The sequence below is a fragment of the Protopterus annectens genome, chromosome 9.part0 (assembly GCF_019279795.1).
Source record: "Protopterus annectens isolate FY-2018-M chromosome 9.part0, PAN1.0, whole genome shotgun sequence".
In the NCBI taxonomy this organism is placed as follows: domain Eukaryota; kingdom Metazoa; phylum Chordata; order Ceratodontiformes; family Protopteridae; genus Protopterus; species Protopterus annectens.
This window is the reverse complement of record NC_056743.1, coordinates 1598138252-1598165229: the sequence shown is the minus strand read 5'-3', so window position 1 is coordinate 1598165229 and position 26978 is coordinate 1598138252. Positions and strand designations below refer to the sequence as shown.

General features: G+C 40.9%; 1 protein-coding gene across 1 annotated transcript in view; it reads left to right on the top strand.

Annotated features, from left to right (window-relative positions):
* The window catches only part of LOC122810726 (potassium channel subfamily T member 1-like), a 421082-nt gene extending 402817 nt beyond the window's left edge, over positions 1-18265 (top strand). Inside the window, exons 10-11 of the mRNA XM_044082290.1 lie at positions 15667-15768; positions 18206-18265. Of these exons, the coding sequence (XP_043938225.1) occupies positions 15667-15768; positions 18206-18265 (162 nt within the window). The remainder of the gene's footprint in view (positions 1-15666; positions 15769-18205) is intronic.
* The last annotated feature ends 8713 nt before the right edge of the window (positions 18266-26978 follow it).

The following is a 26978-nucleotide window of genomic DNA, read 5'->3' as shown; positions in this document are numbered from 1 at the left end:
GTCCAGGTTGAGGGAGCTCTATTACCCACTTGGACTACACAATGACCTGACTCGGTCTGTGTACCACAGGAGTCAACGAACAGGTATGACCCATACAGCAGGCGACGCCACCTAAGAGACTAGAAGTGGACCACAATTCAGTGATATCATGATCAGAATGATAATTATGATCAGCTGGTCATTTTCAGAGACCTCAATGTCTGGCTTACATGTGTCACACATGCTTGCTGGGACAAGCCAGCTGCGCTGCTTCAGGCTCTTGCACAAATCTGATCTGCAAGGGACATATTGCAATTTCAGCCCCTAAACCATAGCAAGGCTTAGGCAGGCTCAAATCCTAAACTACACCCAAAACCAGCAAAAGTAAAAAACTAAGATACCTACTGCTCAATTGATCCAAATCTCAGATTCAAGATGCCGCCTTCTCGAGGCCAAAACCAGAAAAAAGGATGCAGAGAGCAATGCTGGTTCTCATCTCCTGGTTCAGGCTCCACTAAACGGCCACTAGAGGGGACACTCTCATATCATCGAACGGTCCCAATCACACCAAGACCAAAAGTGGCAAAAGAGGGTGTCCATCATACACAACAGACCAGCCTTCAGGTTAGTATATTTATACGATGGAAGAACCCACCAGTGCAATTATAGGCACAAGCCAAGAGACCTTTCTTGCATAAACCTCACAGGGCCACAAAATTCTCAAACAGAGGAGGGATACATGCCAACTAACTGGAGGGATAGTAAATTTCAAAACACCATCATACCATAGACTCAAAACACCACTCAAGACCATTCACATAAACACAAAGAACCAATGGTTCATAAAGTCAAACTCCACCAAGAGTTCAAAAACCCACCCGGAACAAAAATTCACCAAGTCACAACTATCACATGCTTGACATCATAATCATGAACATCCACATACGTTCACACCCATGGAACAAGATCCCCTCCACTATCTGGATCAGAGTCCTCACCCAAACCACCTGAACAGTCATAACCATCCCGAAAAAGACTAAAAGGCCCCACAGTGAGTGAAAAAAAAAAAATGGACTTCAAACCTTTAAAAAACACTACTGTGTGGTAAAAATCCCCTGAACCGGTGTGAAACTTACATTTGCAGCTACTAAACTGCAATGATCAGGCTGCCCCCTACCAATCCCCATGGAAACTGTAATCACATCAAAAACCAGCAACTAACCTTACAAATGCAAAGGCAAGCAGCCACTAACTGGACCCCTAAAGGCAGGACCTCTACACAAAAACAAGAAATTACTAAAGCAAGAGCAAAATCCTTGAAAACCTTAAGACAAGATAAATTAAAATAAAAAAGCAGAAGTAAATGGAAGATCATCATACTCAACCTACATGAGAAAAATTAAAAAGGACCTAAAAAGACAATCATAAGGGAATATTTAAGAACAAATACCAAGAAGCCCAGATAAACCGAATATGCAGTTAATTAGTTCAAATGTTATGAAAATTACTGGACTACATTGCCAATGACAATTTGATGGGGTTCAGTGCAAACTTCTCCACCCTATAAGGAGGAGAGATATCATACCGAGATTGGCCCCCCCCCCCCACAAACATCGCCACCGAGAAGGTGAGACTCCCCAAAACCAAAACACAAACACAGCATCCATGTCCCGAGCTCGACTGCTCACTCCCATTCCTCCAAAGGAAATAAACCTGCGGCGGATGTTTTAATCGCCTCAATCTTATTGACGTGCTGCACCTCAGGGGCTCGCGGTAAAGAATCCACTTCTGTCCCACGCGGCCTCCACGGGTGCCTGAGGAGACACCGGCTCCACCCCTGGAAATTACGTCCCCATCCTTAGCCAAGGAAGCCCGCGAGCCCATTAGCTTGACAAGGCTTATCTGCAAAGCCATGGAGAGGGATCATAATGGAGTTTGAAAATAAAGAAGGCTAAGTTTGGCTTTTTTGATCCAACCCAGTTTTTTTTTCGGCACAGTACTTTTGGCTTTAAGGGAAAGGCCATCCACGAGGACAGGCAAGACCTTGACAGCCTACCAGCCTTGACACAATACCAACCTCCCATCATCAACTCATCCTCATCGAAATACTCAGGTATCATCAAAAAAAAATCATAAAATACATAATGCCAGGTTTCACACAAACTGGCTAAGAACTAGAACCTGTCAGAGTCAGAGTGAGCAGGCGTCTCAGACTCAAACTGACTCAAAAGTGGTCTGGGGTGGAAGTCCCTGTTCCCACTCTTTTTTACGGCATCTGCTTTCACACAAGCAACACAGCTGGGAGGTGGTTGCTGACAAGTTGCAGAGATGACAACCAAACTAGTACAAAACACATTCGACATGATGACACAGATCCTTCCAGGCCTCACAGAAACGGATAACTGGTGTGAGCTGGCCCCTAAAGTTAATGCCAAGAGTAACATAGTCTGCCCCGGGAAAACAAATTTACCCCCCCAGCTACCATATAGGTGGCAATCCACTGAGCACAGTGAACCTATGAACCTATGAACCTATGAACCCATCTACTCTAAATTAAGCTGAAGAGCAAAAAAGCAAGTTTTCAACTTTGTTGTAGCAAACTGCTTGCTACACTGCATAAACACACAAAGAAGTTCATTAGGCATAGGTTCATAGGTAGGTACTAGGCTATTGGCCCTAGGGCCTATATAAGCCTAGCCAAATGGTACCCTGGCTTTCGCCACCCAAGAAAATTAGTTTCCTGTGCCTCTGTCGAGCAGAGCCACAGAAATGATCCCCGGGTTGAATTTCCTATCTCCCATCCAGTCATCAAGATTTTTCTTGAAGAGTGCTAATGAGGAACTTTGTTTGATATAGATAGGTAGTTTGTTCCAGAGTATGGGAAGTCTCTGGGACAGTAATCTATCCCTCCAGCATATTCTGTTTATTGTGGTGACAAGGTTTAGGTCCCTAGAGCATGTAGCTTGGAGGGATTGGGATTTCTTTAAATGAAGCATGTCCAACAGCTCTGGGTTTGACATAGCTTTGTATGTTAGGCAGAGATCACCTCTGAGTAGGCTATATATGATGGAGTAAAGCTGGAATTTTTTAAGACTGTCTGCGTAGTGCATCTGTTTGAGGCCAGTAATCCACTTTGTGAGGTATTTCTGCGGCCTTTCCAGTTGTTGTAGATGTCTTGTGAGGTACATACCAAAAGGGGTGTTGTACTCTATTATGGGTCTAATGACCTCTTTTTTCCTGGATGAGAAACCTTTTGTGATGAGGTGTGCCACGTAGAAGGATTTCCTGACTACTGTGGTGATGTGATTATCAAAGGAGAGACTACTGTGCACCTGTGTCCCAAGGTCTCTTATTACACTTTTGGTGTTAAGTAGACTGCCACCTATGCTGTAGTTCATGGGTACAGAGTTTTTACCAAAGGGGATGACAATGCACTTTTTTGCATTGAGCTTGAGGCCATGGCTTTGACACCAGGCATCTGTCTCAGTGAGGCCCTTTTGTAGGATGCCCACATCATTAGGTGTTTTGATTATGGCTCCTAGTTTGCAGTCATCTGCGAACTTCGTTAGCCAAAGACCTTCTGTGTTAGCCTGTACTTCAGAGAAGTTGATACCAAACAGGAGAGGACCCAAGACTGAACCCCGTGGTACTCAACTTGACACTGGTCTGAAGTTGGATTTGGAGTCTGCTACTTTCACAGTGTGGGTTCTGTCAGTGAGCCAGTTGGCAACCCAACTTGTGACATAGGGATGTATACCTAATTTAGTGAGTTTATCTATAATTCCAGAGTGGGGGATGGTGTTGAAAGCCTTGGCAAGATCTAGATAGGCTGTGTGAACCACCTTACCCTCATCTAAGGCTTTGGTGACTGCTTCAAAGAAGTTTATCAGATTTAGGAGACATGACCTGCCTTTTACAAACCCGGACTGGGTAGGGTCCAGTGTTTGGAGATTACCATTGTCATGGTTTATAAGTTCCATGATGATACGTTCCATAGCCTTGCAGACCAGGCAGTAGAGCAAGACTGGCATTCACTTGTCAATCGGTATTAAAATGCCATTATGTAAGTGAATTCGGGTCTATATTAGAACATTGAAAGTTTAATGGTTCAAATCACTAAAGGTCGACCTTTAATGATCGAACCATTAAAATTTCAAATGTTCAGAAAAAATAAATAAAAAGAAAAAAGTAAATCTAAAGGGTGTAGGCAGGGAGGGCAAGCCGCCCCTGCACCCCCCACTTCCCCCGCTTCTTAAATATAACACTTCCGAGACCGCACTACATTGAAGTAAATGAAAATCTCCCCTTATGGAGATTTCCGTTTACCCGTTCGACATTCTGCACTTTTACTATTCTCATGTCAACAAAATTGGATTCGACATTGTCGGCTTTCAAGAATACAACAGGTAACCATGATTTCTGTTGTTGCCGATCATACCCCCTAACACCATGCACCCAGGGCTGCTTCAGCCCACATTAACTATGATTCTGCTCTGGACTGAAATTTGCACTGAATTAATTTCCTAATATATTGCAATATCCACCAGATATGTGTATGTTTTGCAATATCCACCATTTATGTGTATGTTTTGCATTATGAATACATTTAGATCAATGTTGCTGGTTATTTTGTAACTTCTTGACATAACTAAAGAACATTTTGCAATTTATTCTTTGCTTCCAATTCCAACATATGTTCAAGAGGTATCTTTCTATTCCTGATAGTATTTTTCAGTAACATAAATAACCTTTTGATTTAAACCTTGATTTGTAGGTCTTTAGTTTTGCTGTCTGTTCTAAGAAGCTTTTTGCTTTTATCGTATTATTTATGCATGTAGACCACCAGGCTGTTTTGCTGTTACCCCTCCTATTTTGTTTAATTCTGGGTGGGGCTGTCAGACTTTTTGTCAATAATTTGAGGGTTGCAGTTATACTTGAACTTTGGGAATTCATCATTAAATTGCAGCAAGCCTCTCCAATCTCCTGAGCTTTGTTAATGTTGATAAGACTAAGACTCAGGCAAATGACCATGTGTTTGAATGGTCCTCTACTGATTATTTTTAGGCAACACGAAATAGCCACAGCTCAGGAGATTGGAGAAAATCGCGATGAGGGAACTAAGTGGAAATGTTCAGTCAACACATGATGCAGTGCACAGGAAGTGATATCCGCTAGTAGGGGGTCGGTACTCAGCACCCCAAGGCAGATCATTCTGGTATAGCAATAGTTGGAGGGGTTCTGTGACAAGGGCAGATAGAGGCACAATTTAACATCAGTATGTGATGGAAACAATTCATTTATTATTTTTCAGTCTGAAATCTTCAACAATGATGTTATCAATTTCACAAACTTTGTTTTAACAAAACATCATAAAAAGTTTCTATTTTATGGCTTTAAATTTGCCACTTTTATGACTACTTCCTTCCAATACACCTGCATGAACTGTATGAACTGAGATTTTTCATTAGTAAGATAAATCTTTCTTTTATTTTCAATAAGACACATGAAGCTAAAGGATGTTCTAAGATATTTAAGACAAAATCTGTATTTAATCCCCTTTATATGCTTATTTAAGCGTTTTCCAAAAGTTAAGTGAAAAACCTGTCATTGACTGTTTGGATTCTAAATGTGTGAACATATATATATATATATATATATATATATATATATATTTTATATAAAATGTTCTACTTTTATTTTCAGACTTAATTATCATTGAATTTGAAACAATCAATTAGTAATGAGTAAATCATAAACGCAAACACATAACATAAATCAAATAAGGTAGTGTTAAAGCAATAGAGAATAAGTTCTGTTTGCTTTCAACGGAGAAGTGGCTACAGCTCTCATTTACTCTTGAAATTTCACCAAGCACTGGGATAGTAAGCTGTTGGCATTTTGCTGTGGATAAGGTCTGATAACCTCATTAAAACAAGATTAGCTTATTCCGCTCCACAAAGGTGGAGCCACAACAGACCCTGGGAACTACCGCCCTATAAGCCTGACTAGCTTGGTCTACAAGGCTATGGAGCGCATCATTATGAAACTCATTAACAGAGACATCGGGAACCTCCAAACACTGGACCCTACCCAGTTCGGCTTTGTTAAGGGCAGATCATGCCTCCTAAACCTGGTGGACTTCTTTCAGACAGTTACCAAGGCTATAGATGAGGGAAAGGTGGTACACATAGCCTACCTAAACCTCGCAAAGGCCTTTGACACCATTCCCCATTCTGGTATTATAGACAAGCTCACCAGCCTGAGCATAAACCCCTACATCATGAGATGGGTTGCCAACTGGCTCACGGACAGAACCCACATGGTGAGAGTTGCAGGAGCTATGTCCGACTCTAAACCGGTTACAAGTGGCGTTCCCCAGGGCTCAGTCCTAGGACCCCTCCTGTTCGGCATATACTCAGAGGTACAGGCAAGCAAAGGAAGACCATGGCTGACCAAATTCACAGATGACTTTAAACTAGGAGCTATAATTGACTCTCCGGCTGACACAGACATCCTCCAAAAGGATCTCACTGAGACGGATACCTGGTGTCAAAATCATGGCCTCAAGCTAAATGCCAAAAAGTGCATAGTCATCCCCTTTGGAAAAAACAAAGTACCCACAAACTACCACATAGGTGGTAGTCCCCTAAGTATGGAAAACGTAATAAGGGATCTGGGGACCCAAGTAAATAGTAATCTCTCCTTTGATAATCACATTGCCAAAGTGGTTAGAAAATCCTTCTAGGTAGCTCACCTAATCATAAAAGGGTTCGTATCCAGATCAAAAGAGGTCATTGTGCCCCTCTACTCATCACTCATCAGACCCATCATAGAGTACAATGCCCCATTTGGGATGTACCTTACAAGACACTTGCAACAGCTGGAAAGACCACAGAAGTACCTCACTAAGAGGATCACTGGCTTCAAACAGATACCCTATGCAGCTCGACTGAATAAAATCCAGCTGTACTCGGTTGCATACTGCCTACTCAAGGCCATGTCTAACCCAAAATTGATGGACATGCTCTACCTAAAGAAAACCTTATCCCCTCAAGCCACACGCTCTAGGGATCTAAACCTCACCACAACAATAAATAAGACGTGCTGGAGGGATAGATTCCTGTCCCAGAGACTTCCCATGCTTTGGAACAAGATTCCAATCTACATTAGGCAGAGCTACTCACTAACGCTCTTCAAGAGAAACTTTGATGAGTGGACGGGAAACAGAAAGTTTACCCTGGGGATCACTTCAGTGGCTCTGCTGGACAGAGGCACAGAGAACTAATCTAAGGGGGCGGCAAAACCCAACACATTCTGGCTAGGCTTATAAATGCCTTCAGGCAGATAGCCTAGTACCTACCTATGAACATATGTATGATGAAGTCACACCTTAGGACCCCAGATTCTGAGGCTGAGATCCCTCCACTGCTATTTTGTCAATAAGCCCCAGTGTCTCTATTTAGCACAAAGCATTTGGGGTCCACCTGGTTCTCTTTTCACAAGCTCCACAGATTCTAGTGACTGCATAATCTTCATGACCTCTGGCAACAGGAATGGTATCAGTTTCTAGTAATAGCCATTTTGCCACCAATAAAAGAAAGCAAGCAAGGCTAATCTTTGAGGAGAGATTGCAGGGTTCAGGGTCCAACTCAACAAGAAAAATCTTTGGTTATTTCTATCTATCCCCCCACTCACATGCATTTTGTTTTTTACTAGCTGATGTATATCTTATTTAAAAGAAGTTAGACTACTGCAATCTCAGAAAATATGTTTGCAGGTAGCCTTTACCTCATTCCTGCACCTTCAACAATCCCCATACTCCCCATGAACATTCTAGCCAACTTTGAGGGTGTGAAAATATCTGTGCAGACATTTCAACCAAAAATTTGAAACTACCTTCTCGTTGCCTTACTTGGAGCTTCACATATGTGATCCTTTGGTCATCTATTTGGATCCATAATGAATGATCCCAAGCTGTCCTAAAACTCAATGCCAGTCCTTTATTCTCCCCATGTCGAATCAGATATAATCTGCTCAGGAGCTTTTTTTTGTTGTTGTATGAGCTGGCCTGGCTTCATGTACCAACCTAACTATTTCCAGACCTTTACGTATGCACCCCATATGCTTAAGCCTAGTTTTAGCTTCCTTGTATAGTCCACTATAAAGTAAAAATAGAAATTTTGTCTGCAAGTTAAATTCCATTTTAGCAGAGTACTGTGTCTTCACCCCCCTCTATATTTAGAATTTGTGTCCAATACCCGTTTGCTATTTTGTGTCACAATCAGCTGACATCCAAAGCTGAAACCTTCCTATCAAAGCAGTATACTCAGAACCCCCCCCCCCACCCCCCACCCCCACACCCAGACTTCAGAAATAAACAAGCTTGGGAAGGAGGTAATCTGTACCACATTCACATTATGCATAGACTCAATCCACTTCTCTTAAAATGCCAGAGAAGCCCAGAGGAAATTAGACACTTGGTACTGCAATAATGGGCAGAACTAAGTCCACTCACAGTCAACACTTTGGGGTATGTGTAAATTTAACCTAATGGATTTCATTAGGCATCTAGAGTATAAAAACAAACCCAGTAATGCTACAGAACAAAGGCAGATAAAAACAGACTAGCCCACCTACCTAAATGATATACTACACTCAGCATGTAGTTGGGGTAACTTACTAAAGGAAATAGATGCCATCAAGAAAAAACAATAAGGCCAGAAGTTATGTGATACCCCAGCACAAATGGGAGAGAATAAAATTATTTCTCTGAGCAAAACTGACTCAGTGCCCTAAGTCTCTATCCTTATGGCTAAAGGATCATAGACTTATCCCATGCCATCCTATCTCTGAACCACATATCAGGCAAAGTAGTTTGGCTTGGCAAACAGATTTAATGATTCGATGATGGAGACACACAAATCAGTGTACCATCAATACCCCCACACGCACACCTTCAGCATTCATTTAGGTGAGGAAATAGTCACCCATCTGGATAGCCATGTAAATGCGTGACAAAATCAGCAATCAATTGATACTCCAATGTCAGGGAAGGCTGGGACTAGACAGTGTCTCTGTTGACATATACAAATCAATAAGAGCTACATTACCCTTACTCTATAATCCCTGTATATGGACAGCCTTATGATTGGGAAAATACTTCCATCCACCCAAGAAGCATTCTTGCCTTTCGAAAGGAGGGAAGAGATTGGTGAGACCTGTGGTGCTATGAATCAATATCTTTAATGCCACTTGAAACTAAGGTGCTAACCACGATCCTGGCAAGCAGACTGAGCCCACATATTCACACTATTAAGACCATTACACAACCAAGGTTTGTTCCAGGAAGAAAGGGAATTCCAGGCATCCTAAGACTGCTTTCCATTGTGCAAGAACTTTCTCAGAGATGTCCAAATCTGAAAGTGGCCATAGCCATTGACTCCAATAAGGCCTTTGATTTATTGTTTTCAGAGTACTTATGGCAGACCCTTCATGCTTTTGATCTTCCTTCACGATTTATGAAATGGCATCAGTTGTTGTATCTGTCCTCCAAGGCTAGAGTAGTAACTGGCCAATACATATCCAAGCCCTTTGAATTATTTTTGGGGCACTAGGCAGGGATGCCCACTTTCATTTCTGTTGTTTGTTCTGGAGGTAGAAGATAAGTCTGCATAAAAGACAAAATTGCCCCCATGGGTATCCCATCAACTAAAATTAATATTTTGATTGATGCCTGATATACAGATGACTGCACCCTGAGGCTAAGTTGCCTACAACATCATGTATGCAAAGTGCTTTAGGTATTTCAACATTTTGGAGAAGTATCTTGTCTGTGAGTAAACTTGGGGAAGAGGTTGTATTTCCTCTGAATGACTCAGATTTACATTTAAAGGGCCCCTTGACAGGTATAGATAAGAGTATGGATACAATTATGCTTATTGTTAGTGAAAGTAGCTGCTGTAAAAATGGTATTACTGACATTTTTATTCCTAGTAAGATGTACTCCTGCCCTTGGTAACTGCCCAGTCATCACAACCTTACAGAGACTAATTGTCAGCTTTATCTGGATGGCCTCCCAGACCTATTTCATTGTACCATTATACTCTGGGAACCATGGATTCAGGGAGATACTGTACTCTTTGGATCTTTTTCAAGGTTCATAGAGGACCCTACCCACATATGCAGAGTGTACAGATAAATGTCATGGAATGCAGTTACCATGGTGACAATATTTGCAGCTAAGTATCATGGGTGAGGAGTGAGCTACAGGCATAGACAAGTTTCTGGGCTTGGTAGATTGGACCAAAGATGAAGGAATAGCCAAACTCCACTTCTTAAAAGTCTATATCTGAGCATGACCAGATTAAATGGTCATTGCTCTTAGGTACCTTTATATAAAAAGAACAAGAGTCATTGCTCATTAAGCTTTTTAAACAATGTAGAATCTCACAACACATTTTCTTCATCCATTTCAAGAAACTACACTTTTGGCACAATGCTCTTTTTCAGATGAAGGAACAAGGAGGAGTGGAATTGCAGCTGTTGGCATTGCAGACATAACTTTGTAACCTACTGACACATCTTATGACAATGTCCCCATAGTATAAGAACTTGAGCCAGATCCCACACTGAAGTGATCTAGGTGTTCTCACAAGTTCTTCTCTGAATGTGCAATCTCAGATTTTGGATATTGTCTACCTCCACTCCCACACCCATTGCAGGTAACGGTGAAAAGACAGCTGATACCACTGCAAATTACCCTGTCTACGTAGTTGTTCAAGTACTGCAAGACTTTCACAAGAATTTTTCAGTTGATTTGCATTGTCGTGTAAATTATTTGTGAGTCCAGGAAAAGTACTAAAAACTTTACAGATATTAATGAATACTGGTCCATCTTTTTGTTTGCAAGGGACAAACTTTCAAAAAACTTTAGAATTACACTTTTCTGTAATCAGTGTTCTATTGGTACTTGTGGCTGGGACTGAAGTTGGATTGGCATGGATGGGACTCTTCTTAGTCTGTATAAATTGCAGTATCTATAAGCCTGGATACCTTATTAAGGTTTATTATTTATTTCATTAGGCCATTAAGATTAGTTGTTATTGCATTTGATGTTACATTACAAGGAAGAAATTCAACAGACATTAATAACTTTAGACCTATAGCAATCTTATCTTCCCTCTCCAAAATACTTAAAAAATGTATTCAAAAACAATTGCTAGCCTATCTCCTGCAGGAAGAAATCCTATCCCCTACACAACATGGCTTCCATCCTTCCCATAGTACAAGCACTGCACTTCTAACCTATATAGATACTGTCAATAAAGCTAGAGATAACAGTAAACTAGTCTCTTCTTTATTTCTAGACTTGTCTAAAGCCTTCAACACAGTTTGTCACCGCAAACTTCTACTTCGAATGTCCTTACTAGGTCTCTCCCAGCCCACCCTTCTGTGTTTCAAAAGCTAAATGTCCAGAAGGCATCAGTCAATAAAGTGGCACTCCATGTTCTCTCCTTACCTCCCAGTCACCACCGATGTATCACAAGGCTTTATCCTTGGTCCCCTCCTCTTTAACATTTTCATCAACACCCTCCTTAAATCCACACAATAGGCCACCCTAATACAATACGCAGATTATTCCAATCTCATTTGCACATCTGACAACACTGTAAACCTCAAAAAAAATTACTCAGGAAGCTTTAACAGCCACTGAAACATGGCTTCATAAGTCACAAGTCATGCTCAACCCAAGAAAGACAAAACCACTACTTTTGTCCCCAAATCCCTCTTGCATGAAAAAAATAGATTTAAAGTCCTCTCTCTTGATAATACAACCATTGAAGTCCCTTCTCATAACAAAGTATTGGGGTGACAGCGATAATCTTACATTTCACCTGCATATACAAAATTGCATAAGAAAAAATGCATCAAAAACTAGAGATGCTTGACAGAGCCGAAAACATTGTCACTGACGCAATTAAAACTACACTTGCCACTACTTATCTCCTCCCCACACTTCTTTATGGTGCTTCCATCCTTATTAACCTCCAGGCTTATCAAAAATTAAAACTTGAACAATGTTATAACAAAGCTGGTAAATTTGCAGCAAATACTTTCAAAACCTACCACTGTGTATCACTGAAAAGCCTAAATTGATTAGAACTGCCTCATCAACTAACATATTCATAACTTCTGATCACCTATAAAATTATCCAGCATCTTTCTGCCTGTCCAACACTAAACAACATTCTACACAACTATGTTCCCAGCTGGTCATTGCGATCCAGTGACCAAAACCTCCTGAATACCTATAAACCTGTCAAATTTGCTGGACATTGTCTGTACTCATACAAAGTTGCTAAGGCCTGGAACTCCTTACCTGTATCCATCAAGTCAATACCCTCCCTCCATCTTTCAAAACCATTCTGAAAGACTTTCTAGCTAAAATCTGCAAAATGGCTCTTGTTGGCCCTGGCCTACGAAATTCTGTTTCTAACTAAAATCTGACTTTGTTCTAGCTCAAAACCAGAATAAACTATATCCCTAAATGTGAATAAATACCTTCTCATTCCTTATACCTCCTTACTCTCACTTCTTCACTTACTCCCTTAATTCTATCAAATTCTATTCCCTGACTTTCTCTCTAAATATACCATAAGCCTGTTTTTCCCTCACTTCATATCAGAATTCCTGTTTGTATTAGACTAACTTACCGTTCATTTCTCTACAGACTGTCTAAAATTTTCTATATATTAAATGAGTGTCATATAACTTGTATTGATTCTTAACCAATGTTTTTATATTATGTCTCATTTGTTATAATTACTTAAACTGCAGATGTTTTTGTTTTATTTATGAAGATTGTCAAATTATTGTTCTTAAAATGTTTTGTAATAATTTGGAGCTTTTCTCCCTGGGCCTCCACGGAATATGGGCTTCTACAGATTCGGACTTTCCCGGTAATCAAATGTCAATCAGTCATTCAGTCAATAAATAAATAACTTTATGTTACATATGTATGCACTAGTTTGAGTAAAGTTTTGATCAGTTAAAATAAATGAATAAAAGGTAGCTAGCCTAGGTTCATGGGTAGGTACTAGGCTAGCTGTCTTTGCAGGCCATTTTAAGCCTAGCCAATTTCCCTTTACAATAGATACACATGTCTCACTTCAGTCTTCCTCTTTGTGTCATTCATAAACAAATCAAACCCTGACAGTTTCATATACCATCCCTTTTGCCATGGTTTAGACAGTATTTACTGATAGATAAAATGAAAAATTTTCTGAGAGAATGACAGTATGATCTGCTATAGTCCAGTGACTATAGCACAGATTCAAAACTGTAGTAAATCTCAGCGATTAAGACATTTGAACAATAAAATAAGGAATTCACACTGATGGTGCTGCGGTAGCGCTGTCGCCTCAAAGTAAGACGTTGTCCTGTTCAATTCTCAGCTAGAGCATCTTCTGTGTGGAGACATGCATGAATGGGCGTACCTTCGTTGAAGATTGTGCGTCAGAGCTGGCAACTCGGCACATAAAAATCTACTGCCAATCATTAGCGGACAGGAGTTCCGCTGTGGCAACCCCTAACCAGGAAAAGCCAAAAGACACAACAACAACAACAACACTGACTCATTAGAGCAGATCTATAGGTTAAACATGCAGCACAATGTTCATGTTACAACAGTAAAACTGAATCATTCAAAGGAATAGATTCACCTGCAGAGAGGGAGTGAAATTATTCTTAAAAGTTACTAGCTGGTTAATGTAATGAACGCTGACTGACCAGTGAACATTAAAGCCTATAGACCCTACATGCACTCAGGGTTACTTAACTATTCCAAATGTCCTTGGTCACCACTAGAAGTAGAATATTGTGCCTCATAGATCATATCTAGTTTCTAATAATAAATAGAATTCACTTACAATAGTCTATTTTGTCTTCTTTTTGCCCTTTCTTGTCTTCTGGTGCATCATCCTTTCTAGTCTACTCTGGGACTCTCCCTGTACTCACCTTAACTTAGTGATTTTCCTTCTGAGCAGTGGAATAAGACAGCTGTTCCACAATATTAGTAAATCTATGATCCTAGCTGCACAGCTCTAACAGAAAATGTGCAATTTGTTAGTGCTTTTACAGAACCGTTAACATAGCTGTATAAGGACTGTTAACCCATGATTAACTTTATAGCAAGTCTCAGAATCACTCCTAGCTCTTTACTTAGCTCCATTTTCCCCCCATTGGTGCAAATGATGAGTACTAGTGACAGCAAGTTGAAGGTCTTCCCTTGACTTCTTACAGTATATAATCCTCTGTTATCTATTTCTCAGTCACTTGCTCACTGGGTGACAAAATATATGGTGATGTCAATGTCTGCCTGTGCTAAACATAAGTCTATCATGTAAATGAACACATTCACTTATGGAATGTCCCAGCCAGAGAGCGACCACCTTCTAATAGGGGAAGACGTGCACTGGATCACTCCCCAGCCCATCTGTCATGAGAAGGCAGGGTGCTGATTCTGGTTTGCCTTCCTTGGGCAGACTATTTCATGATCTAATAGTCCACTCCCAAACTCCTGTAAACTGCATTATGGAGAGACTTTTTATTAATTTGTTAAGTGGGTACAGAAAGACATCATTTCTGGAGAGAAAGTCTAGTTAGATGGCTTACTCATAGTCACAGGGTATGCAAGCAGAGACTGATGCAATCAAAACTAGGTCTAATGGAGCAGAGACTGATGCAGTCAAACCTCTGTCTAATCGATGAAGCTCAGTAGCAGCTTGTAGCCTTAATCCTGTGATTCACAATGACAGTCCATATTTAACCACTGCATCAATAATGTGGCATAGAGGGATAAAGCCCTGACTGTGACGCGGGTGACCTGGGTTTGATTAGCATCCTGGGTGATTGACTGTGCAGCCAGGAGGGATTGGTGTGCTCACTCTTGGGGGACAGTGGTAAAAGGCATCTTCAAATGATGATCCCTGGTGAACACTGGAGACGTTGTCAGAGGAGGCTTGGTCAGCGTGGGGCAGTGGGCTTGGCTGAGCTGCCATGGAGGTGGGACAATATGCCATGAATCTCACATTGCATGCCTCCCAGAACTGTACCACATTGCCAGAGCTGGGGGATAATACGTTAGGCTAAAGTAAGACCCCCCCCCGATGAAAACTCAGACATGCCAAGCCCTTTTGCCTGCGATCTGAGACTGGCCCCAGAGATTACTGGAATAAGTCTGGGGGTATGGAATAGCTGGCTTACTCAGCATGGATGGGGCATGAAGGCCAGGGTGGTTATAATGAAGGATAGCTGGAAGGAAAAAGCAAAAAAAGAAAATTAACCAACCTCGAAAGATGGCCTTTGGATTAAACGGCAGAAGTTGCTACAGCATGGGTCCAAGAACTAACGCACTGATCAGAATATTACACTCAAAATATTTTATTAAACTACACATTAACTAAGAGAGCCATCTTGTGCACTTCAGCCTTGATTTGCAGGTTTCATCTGTGCGGACAACTGTTGGTGGTGGTGTGATAGTAGTGGTGTGCTAGAAAAGAGATGCAAGCTGCTCGCTGTACAGGAGATTGTTGATGTAAAGGAAATGCAAAACTGTTAAATCCATGGTATGTGCATCAAATATTTGCTGGAGGTTCATATGCATATATTTTTTTGTTTGTTTTATAGAAAGAACGAGAGAAGGGGTCGAACTTAGTCTTCATGTTCCGGTTACCATTTGCTGCTGGGAAGGTCTTCAGTGTTAGCATGCTTGATACCCTTCTCTATCAGGTACTGTCATTTCAAGAAAAGCTGTTATAAAAATGTTCATCGTTAGATCACTATTGCAGTAGCCTAAGCTATATGAGTTATATCTTTCCAAGGATATGACAACCGGCCATCTTCCAAAGCTTAAGGGCACCTTTCATGCACTGTAAACCACTATACAGCTCAAGGAGAGTGGTATAAAGTTAGTAGGTATGGCACCAAACCTTCAGAATTTTCTTGCCATTGAAGTGTGCTTTTCCATGTGAGCTTTGAATGATCAACAGTTGGCTAGTGATTCTACAATGCTGGACAGATAAGTATCTCATTAGGGGAAACATTCCATTTTATCAAATTCTGTAAAGAAAAGTTTGTTTTTCTTTGATAAATTTTAATTTAAGGCTAGGACTGGTGTTTTTATTGGTTATCCCTGAAAAAAAATATTAGAAAATGTATCATTTTAGTTGGGTTCCCTGCTGGGAAAATCCTTTTAAAATATTACTTTTTGTGAGAAAAGGTTTTATTTTTTTTCTTAGAAACTATTGTTAGGGGCTAGGATTTGGGGCTGTGGGTATTTTCATTAAAAGATTACCTCAGAACATAACATTTCCATCCAGTGGGTTCACCAGTTCTTAGTGGCTCTGCTGCCAACTTGTGAGACACATGTTTTGTTTGGTAGAACAAGGACCAGGCTCCAATTTTTTAAATTCTTCCCTCCATCATCTTCAAGAAGAAAATTGCAAGAGTCTTCTGTCTTCGAGCCCACTTCCTGTTTGCCTCAGCCACTGATGAATCACACTGCTCTGGCTGTTTCAGGTAACTCAGCCTGCTCCTTGCTTTCTCTTGATCTTTCTGGTGTTTTTCCTTAAGAAGCCATTAAGGACCAGGAAACAGCCATGTTATCTGTGGCTGTTCAATTGTCCTGTTCGGCAAGGGAGAATCACTTTTCTCAGTGTCTGGGGAAGAAGAGGATGAAGCTCTATGGCAAAGCCACCATAAGGAACGTGATTCCCATTCTTGAGTTAGTCTTTTTCCAGAATTCTCCCAGAAAAAGAAAACAGAGAGTCAAGCATTTTTCTTCTAATGTTTTCCACACGGGAAAAAACAAGATGATGAGTTGGGTTTTGCTAAGAGCTTATTTCAAACCTTTAAATTTTTAAATCCTGACTCTTCCTCTGACTCAGATTCTGATTCTCAGTCTGAGGGAACTGTCTTTCTCATGTGCCTGTGCCATGGGGACATAGATTCTGAAGAAATGTTTTCTTCAGATCCCCTCTTGATGAGTTATCTTTTTCTGATACTTTAGCCAGAATGAAAAAAGTTGCTTCAATGAGAGCAAAAAGAAATTCTAGAATCACAGCAAAGATATTACAATTCATTACAAGTGTATATTCCATCCAGCAGCTGTTTTTCTTGTCTTGCCAGCATTAAAGGATGCTTTCTTGGCAACCAGTAGTTTATCTGACAGTCAGTCTCCTGCACTAAAATCCTGATAAATTCTATAAGGTTCTTCAGACCCACAGAGTTCTAGTTACAAACTCTAGATCAGATTCTGCAGTCATTTTTTTGTCAAAACCATCTTTTGCCATGCATCTTTTAGCAGATAACCCTATCCTGTCACACAAATATGGAAGAATATTTAATAAATTTAGGAAACAATTTCTTCTTCTACTTTAGCCTTTGAAATAGTGAATTGTCAAGTTGACATGTATAAGTGTGGCGTCTTTTAATAAAATGAGAAAGTTAATCGCTGAGCTCCCTTCCTCAGAAGCTAAGACATCTTTGAGTGATTTACTATCCTTGGTGTCTCAGTAACCAAATACTCTTTAAAATGATTTTATGGTACTGCTGATGCTGTATCTATAGGAGAATGCTACTGGGTCAGAGATTGAAGATTTGCTTTGCTGTGTACCCAGAATTTACCACAGAATCTCTAACCTGAGATCTTGCACACTTCCCTGCACAAATAAGCTGTTACATGTCCCTTTCTCTTCTAGGGTCCTTAAAAAGATTTGATGAAAGAGGAAAGTTAATTCAGGGGGTCAGTCAGATGTTTTCAATCCTCCATGCTAAAATATAATAGGAACTTTCCTTTTGGTTCAGAATCCTTTATATATGAAACAGAATCAGTCTCCATAAGGTACAGGTGAACAAAATTTCAGAAAGCAGTGGTTCAAAAAGAATAGATGATCCTTCTGAAACCAAGAACAATCAAAAACAGCAAACTGACTGTATCCCCCTCATGCCCCCCCTTCATATCAAGACATTTCAGTAATACTGCCCGAAGTCTAGGTGTTTACTTTCCTCCATTCTGGGTCACTAGATAATTCCAGACAGTTGGGTTCTGTGATCTTTCAAAGAGGCTATATTTGGCCGTGGGAGTCCCATCCTCCTTATCCATATCATCAATGCTACAATGAGTTTAGATGATTGTTTCATGTATAATTTCATTCTTTTGGCACAGATACTTAACTGCCGTCATGACGGCATTGAGAATGCAATTGTCACATTTGCCAGGTCCTAGAGAAATATTATGGAAAATAAAAGATACACAGTGTTATAATTAACATAGAAATTAAAAATATATAAAAAAGATTATTTCACATTGTTCAAGAACTGTGTCACCTTTTGACTTTCATCAGAAAATCACTAGATTCTGAGTGCTGTATACAGAAATGTTAACTATTAAAAAAAATTTCAAATGCCAAATATTTGAATAGCCTGAATATGTCATATCAAAGTTTGGGGATATATTGATCAGGTAGACAATAATAAATCATTTGTTTAGATAGGGAAGTCTGCACTCAATTTAGGCAAGAAACTAAGTATTTTATAGATTTATATAAAAAATCACTGGACTTATAGTCTAGCAAATATATTCACAATGCAAACATGGCATGTGTTCCTGTTAGTATATTGTCCATTCATGCTAAAAGACTAAACAATAAGTCAACCTGGCACTCAGAGTTGATATGTAGAAATCATGATAGTGGAGTAAGAATTGAGGTATGGCTATTGGTTCTGCCTTCTTGTTGGATGCAAAATGTACAACTCCTGAAGAAAGATAAGAGAAGAAGTTCTGTGCTTATTTTAGCAAGGATATAAATGTAGAGTAGATGACGTGTATGAATTTGATAGGACTAGGAATAAAAACAAGACTGTTTAATCATTTGACTAATCACCGAGTGTGCTCAGATTACTTCTTGGCATTTACAGAACTCTCTAAAGTTTGTCATCAGATAGTAACAAGCTACTAAGTTTTCTATATATTAGTTGCCACTGTAAACTTTTTACTGGAGATACTGAACTCCCTGAAAAAGAGCAGAATGGAACTAGTAACATTCTACCTTCTTGGCCAGGCCCTTACCCAAGTCATAGAAAAACCCTCAAGGATGTATAACATTAAGTATGGGATGTGTATTAATAAAGATGAGTCAAAGTGTACTTACATATTTTACCTGCCTTGGCAGACAAGGATGGAGAGCACACATTTCCATTTCACTTTAAAATCACATCTCCTTCAAGAATAGCTAACTATCCCCTGTATTTAAAACCATCATTAAAGGGTCCACCTTAGGTCTTGCAGTTTGGGAATGATAGATAGATTTCTCTGTGCAAACAGTAAAAACATGTGGAGCCTTTTAAAGAATAAATTGGGGACATTAAAAATATATATGTTATGCACTAAAAAGGAATCTGGGCAAACTATTAGAATATCTGTTGTATTAAGGTACTAACAAAAAAAAAAACAATAATATACAAGAAATAATGTGTAGCGAAAAAATAATGCAACACATGGGCAGGGAAGTACAGACAGCAGTTAAAGCTGACATAAATTATGAGGCCAGACTTGTAACACTGTATAATGGCAATGAAAAATCAACTTTTCAATTACAGTATCAATGTCAGATCCAATTAGAATCTACCCCTTGTTTTATTAAATAAGGGTGAAAAGACATATTCCCTAAAGGACAGTGTTTTTTTGAATCCAGGACCCTATTAAGGCTTGTATTTCTCTTGTTCTACAATATTTATGTGAGTTATTATTACCTGGTGTTTCTTACACTTCCATCATGGTTCATTTTTCAGCCATTTCAGTATATCTGTCCTTGGACCCTCCCCTTTCGATGCATTCCCATGTTAAAATGTTTTTGAAAGGAGTTTTACATACCAGGCCTCCTAGAAAATAGATGGATTTTCCTTGGGATCTCAGCTTTGTTCTGGAAAAATTCACTCTTGCACGATTTGAACCAGAACACCAGGTTGATTTGAGGTTCAACAATATGAATCAGAAGCACACAGCTAACTCAGGTGTTATTTTGACAGAACTAAAACCTTTAGAAACTCTGATCAATTATTAATTTCTTATGAAGGTAAGAAAGAAAAAAAAGCAACCTATGTCAAAGCAGGCTGTCACATACTATTGCCTTTAGTAATACCAACCAGTAAAAGACAATTCCAGGCAGGGTTGAAGCTCATTCTACTAGGGCCTTGGCTTCATCAGTGGCTTTTTGGAAATGGGTGGATTATAGATGTATTTCTGAAGCAGCAATTTGGTTCACTGTGCATACCCTTGCAAAGCACTCCAAACAAAGTTCCTTCTCCAGCTCTACAGCAGACTTTACTAGGACCATTCTCCAGGGGCTCCTGGACTCTCTTCCTTCCTCCTTTCCTCCCAAAGTTGTGAAAGTCTACCCTTAAAGCTAAGGCTACTGAAACAATGATGAAATAATGCGAATAGTACAGTTGTATAAGTAAACTTACCAAAACCTACTAAAGCCTACTACTTATACAGCAGGAACTTCTTATTGTAACAATTGTTAATGTCTGTTATGTACTTTGCAGATAAAGATTCTAGTTGTCTACTGATCTAGTATGTTCTTCATCTGTAACTATGTGTGTAATTAATTGCTATGTTAATCAAATTGTTAATCGCTATGTAAATCCAATGTGGAGCTTTTCTCCCCGGGCCTCCACTGAAAATGGACCTACGTCCAGTCGGACACTCCCGGTCAATAAATGTAAATAAATAAATAAATAAATATAAACCAGTAAATATTTGAATGATCACTGCTAGAGTAGCCATTCCTTCCCTATATCCCCTTATTTTTGTATATTTTTGTTGTCAGGGTGAGGACTTGGAATTTTACTTACCTAGCATTGACCCCTTTTATGGCCTTATCCTCCCTCTATCACTTAACATAAAAGCCCGGAAGGAGTTCACACCCAAACCATTGGTTATCTTTAGCTCTCTTCAAGCTGATAATGGTTTGGGCACATGGAAGGCACCCTTATGATTTGGAATCTTGCCTGTTATATCATATGCAGGCTACAACCCATATAGCTAATGGTACTGCATCAGTGATCATTCAAACATCTACTGTTATATTAAGTTTACTTACACAACTGTACTTTCCATCTCTCGCATACTCACCAACACTTCAAGGTTACCACTACCCGTTTTTTCTCCTCGGCTTACCTATGAAGCAATTGGTCTCTTTGGTATTACCATCCCCAGTGCACAAAACAGAGTTATTAAGGAGTCTTGTAAGATGTTGCTTTGTTCTGGAGTCTTGTAAGATGTTGCTTTGTTCCCTATTCTCTTGTGGATGACTCTGCAGTGGCCAATCATTGTTCCTCAGACCATCAGTCATCTTCTCCCTATCCAGTTGGTTTAACATTCAAGGCAATGGCTATTACTCAAGGCATTCTCTTGTTCCCAAGACAGAGGGATCCTGGACACCAGTATTGTATCTTTCATCTATTATCACATTCCTATTACTATACTGTAGAGGCTTTTTTAAGATTTACTGTGTTTGACCAATATTATCAGCTCTCTGGTTTACCCTTTTCACTCTCCACTGCACCAAGGGTATTTACAAAATGTCTAGCTCTATTCATTGCTTATTGTAGGCATACACACTTTTACATATTTATAGGTTCATACGATGTTACTAGACTATTGACCCGAGGGTCTTTACAAGCCTAGCCTTTAAATCCCAGTATAATACTAGATGAAATATATTGTCTATGCCCAAGGTTATTCTAGCAAGGACTACCCATGTCCAGGAGAGAAGCAGGGGCAATCCCCAGCAGAAACATATGGTTTCCCATCCAGTTGTCCAGGTTGCACTTAAACAGGGTCTTGGAGGTGCTCTGCTTGATAAGAATTGGAAGCCTATTCCAGAGGAGTGGCAACCTCAGAGAGATATATCTGTCTCTCCAGCAGGTCCTGTTTATGTTACAGGCTAGACTGAGGTCCCTGGAATGAATGTGTCTAGTTGCATTGGACTTACGGATGTGCAGTATTTCCCTTAGATATGGGCCAGAGATAGTTCTGTAAACAAGACATAAGTCGCCTGTAAGTAGTCTATATGCTACTGAGTACAGTGACAGCGACTTCAGTCTGTCCGTATAAGACGTGTTGAAGACCCTGAATTTTCTTAGTTGGAAATCTCTGAGGTGTCTCGTGTTGCTGCAGGTTTCTGGTATGGTACATACCAAAGGGAGCATTATATTCAATAACAGGCCTGATGAGGGACAAGTACAGGGGAGTTATAACCTGTTTTTCTCTTGAGATGATGCCTTGGGTAGTCAGGATAGCAATGCAGAATACCTTCCCCACCACATTAGAGACATGGTGATTAAAGTTGAGGTCAAAGTCAACTTGTGTTCCCAGGTATCACTACTGAATTGGTACTTACAGTATTATTGCTTATTTTATAATCAGAAGGGACATTGCTTTTACCAAAGGGAATGATGATGTATTTTGTAGCATTTAGTTTAAGACAATGGCTTTGGCACCAATCATTGGTCTGTGTAAGCCCTTTTTGAAGTACGCTGACATCACTAGGGGATTCTATGATAGCACATAATTTTCAGTCATCTGCAAACTTGGTTAGCCACAGCAACTTCATTTTGGCTAAAACGTCTAAGAAGTATATGCCAAACAAGAAGGGGCCCAGCACTGACCCTTGTGGGACCCCTCTGGTGACAGGTATGCTGGCATAGGTAAAGTCTGCTAATCTGTGAACCAGTTTGCAACCTGCCTGGCAACATAGGGGTTGATATTCAACTGGGTTAGTTTGTCTATGATGCCCAAATGTAGAATAGTACTGAAGGCCTTGGCCAAGTCAAGATAGGCTGTGTGCATGGCTTTGGCCTTATCTATGGCTCTGGTCACATTCTCGAAGAAGTCCACCAGGCTTAGTAGGGATGACCTGCCCTTGGTAAAACCAAACTGAGATGAATCTAGAGTTTGGAGGTCACCTATATCCTTACTTATGAGGTCCATGATTATTCATTGCCTTACAGATGAGGCTGGTTAAACTTATGGGTCTATAGTTACCTGGATCTGTAGCCGAGCCTTGTGGAGGGGAATAATAGTCATAATTTTCCATTCAGTGAGGGCAAAGCCAGTACTCAGGCTGTGGTTGAATAACATCCCTACTGGAGTAGCTAGCTCTTGTTGGAACATTAAGAATGCAGCCCGGAATGCCATCTGGTCCCATGGAGGCTGTGTTCTTAGCCTTGAAGAGAGCATTGATGACTTGCTCTTTGGAGATGCACAGAGAAGGAGATGATGACGGCATGGTTTGTGTTATGTTTGGGGGGGATGGGGGGGATTTTCGCCAAACCTGTCAGCTAGCATGTTTGCAATTTCCACAGGGTCAGTGTGTGTGTGATGCTATCCACAATTAGTTCAGCACACATCTGAGGCCTGCCTTTTAGGATGCGGACGTAACTGATGAAAGCCTTATGATTATCCTTGGCTATGGTTGTGAAATGTTTCCCTTAGATGTTCTTTGAAGATTATAAAAGTTGTATTATTTGCTTGTTTAGACTGAGGAATGTGCCCTTTCAGTTCTGGGATTTCACTTTTGTATTTTTAGACAGCAGCTTCTTTTGCTTATTGTATAATTTATTAATGCTAGGCATACACCAGGATGGTTTGTTTTTTTCTTGTGGATTTTGCTTTAATCCTGTCTGTGCCCTCTGAGGAATCTGGTGCTTGGAAGTTAATTATACCTTCCCTTAGAAGGGTAGAGTAAGCGTTGTCAAAGTTTTTTAGCCTGATTTCTCCTTTGGGGAGTTCTGGTGCTATTGCAAATTCAAAAATGACTGATTTATACTAAGAGTTAACCAATATGGGCCCTACATGTTTGGTGTTGCATCAGTCACTCATATTGGTGAGGACCAGGTCTAGAATATTCGAGCCACATGTGGGGTGGTGCACTATTTGTTCCAGGGCATTTGAGTTAACAAAGTCCAGGAATGTTTGTGCGAGTGAGTTTGGGTTCATATAAGTTTCCCAGTTAATGGAAGGATAGTTGAAGGCACCTGTGACTAGGGTGCCTCATTTGTCCCAAGTAGGTCTACAAAAGCTGTGTAGTCATCTTGGTTCATGGAAGGGGACCTATAGGTTCATAGGTTCATAGGTTCATACTAGGCTATCTGCCCGAGGGCATTTACAAGCCTAGCCCATCGTTTTGTGGCTTACGCCACCCCTTTAGTATGGGGAACTATACCCATTATTTTGCTGTGCCTCTGTCGAGCAGTGACACTGAGGTAATCCCTGGGGTATATCTGCGATCTCCCATCCATTGGTCAAGATTTCTCTTGAACAAGGCCAGCGAGGTGCTCTGCCTCACATGTACCGGGATTTTGTTCCACAGCATAGGGAGTCTTTGGGTGATGAATCTATCCCTCCAGCACGCCCTATTAATAGCCGTGTCAAGGTTTAAGTCTCCGCCCTTGTGGCTCTGATGGATCTAGATTTTTGAGGTGAAGCATATTCATCAAATCTGGGTTTGACATGGCCTTGTATGTTAGGCAAAGGTCACCTCTGAGCAAGCGTAAGTTTACTGAATAGAGCTGGAGTTCTTTCAGTCGGACAGCATAGGACAGATTTTTGAGACCCTTTATCCTTTTGGTGAGGAACTTTTGTGGCCACTCCAGCTGCTGCAAGTGTCGGGTCAGATACATTCCGAATGGGGCATTGTACTCAATCATTGGTCTGATGAGTGATGAGTAAAGGGAGACTATGACCTCCCTTGATCTAGATGAGAATCCCTTCATGATAAGGTGGGCAATGTAGAAGGTCTTCCTAACTACTTTAGCTACATGGGTGTCGAATGACAGACTACTATCAACCTGGGTCCCCAGGTCCCTGATAACTTCTTCTGTGCTCAGTGGATTGCCACCTATTTGGTAGCTAGGGTAACCTTGTTTTTCCCGAAGGGTATGACTATGCATTTTTGGCATTTAACTTTAGGCCGTGGCTCTGGCACCAGTTATCCGTTTCTGTGAGACCCTTCTGAAGGATATCTGTGTCAGATGTGTTTTCTACTATGGCGCCCAGTTTGCAGTCATCTGCAAACTTTGTCAGCCATAACCCTCCTGTGTTTGCTTGTACTGGAAAAGTAGATGCCAAACAAGAGTGGGCCCAGGACTGAGCCCTGTGGGACACCACTTGTGACAGGCTTTGAGTCTGACATGGCGCCAGCAGCTCTGACCCTGTGGGTTCTGTCACTCAGCCAGTTTGCAACCCATCTTGTGGTGTATGGGTTGACATTTAAGCTGATGAGTTTTTCAATGATACCCGAATGGGGTATTGTATCGAAGGCCTTAGCCAGATCGAGGTAGGCTGTATGGACTGCCTTTCCTCATCAATGGCTTTGGTGACTGTTTCGAAAAAGTCAACCAAGTTTAAAAGGCATGATCTGCCTTTGACAAAGCCAAACTGGGTTGGATCCAAAGTCTGCAAATTCCCTATGTCTTTATTTATGAGGTCCATTATGATCCTCTCCATGGCTTTGCAGATAAGGCTTGTCAAGCTAATGGGCCGGTAATTTCCAGGGTCGGTGGAGGCACCGCCTTTGTGAAGTGGTACCACAGTTGCAGTGCGCCACTCCTGCACGTATCCAGAGGTAAGACTTTGATTAAACAGCTGTCCTAGCTGTGGGTTTAATTCCTCATTGAGTTCATGGAGCACACAGCCGGGGACACCATCAGGTCCCATGGATGCTGTGTTTTTGCTTTGGAGAGAGCAGTTCTCACTTGGGCGCTGGAGATGTTTGGGGGCTGCAATCGTTTGGTATAGATATCTCTCCTTTGGGGAGGGGAGTTTGCACTGAACCTGTCAGCCAGTATGTTGGCAATGTCTGTAGGATCAGTAATCTTCACATCATTTTGAACTAGCTCTGAGCATATCTGGGAGTTTCCTCCCAGGTTTCTAACATAGCTAAAGAAGGCCTTATGATTGTCTTTTGAGTCTTTAGCTATTTTTCTCTCGAAATTTGCTTTGGATGATTTTATGAGAGCTCTTAGTTTTTACTTATAGTGATCAAGGGTGTCTTACCTTTTAAGGATTTTGCTCTATCTTGTAGTAGCTTCCTCCTTTTGTTGTAGAGTTTGTTTATGGCTGGGGTCCACCAGACTGGACGCTTGCCTTTGGTACAAAGAGTCTTTGTTTTGCTTGGGATTGCCTTATCCATGCAGTCCTGCAGGTGCTGGTAGAAGGCATTTGTAAGTGATTCAGCGGCTTGAGTACTGTTTTCCGCCTCGGCGGCCTTAAAGGAGACCACACTAGTCTTTAGAAGTGTGAAGTCGGCTTTTGAGAAGTTCTTTACTGTGGTCTTTTTTATTTCAGGTGGGGGTGGGATGAGGACCTCCAGCGAGATTAGTTTGTGGTCTGATCTCACCAGTGAGGGGTACACCTCCGGTGTTGAACATTGTGCTCCCATGTTCGTGATGATGAGATCAAGTATGTTATCTCCTCTTGTGGGGATGGTGACTAGTTGTTCCATGGCATTTTAGTTTATGAATTCCAGGAACTTTTGGGCTAGGGTGTTTGGGCTTGAGTAGTGTTCCCAGTCTATATTAGGGTAATTGAAGTCACCTAGTATGATGGTGTTTGGTGATACATTTATCCCCTCTAGTGTTTTCAGGAAGGCCATGTGAGGTTCCTGAGTTTGTGAGGGTGACCTGTAACATGCTACAATTTGCAGAGCAGTCTTGCCTATGATGCATCATGCGTTGCCACCAGTCTTGAGGTGTGGGTGTCCTTGATGAATATGGATACCCCCCCTCCTTTCTTGGTATTGTCCAGATTTTGGGGCCGGAACGCATGATATGAGGTAAAACCTGATAGCGCTGGGGTGCTCTCAGGAGCCTTGAACCAGGTTTCTGTCACAGCACAGACATCGATGTTCTCCATACTGAGAAGGGCCTCGAGT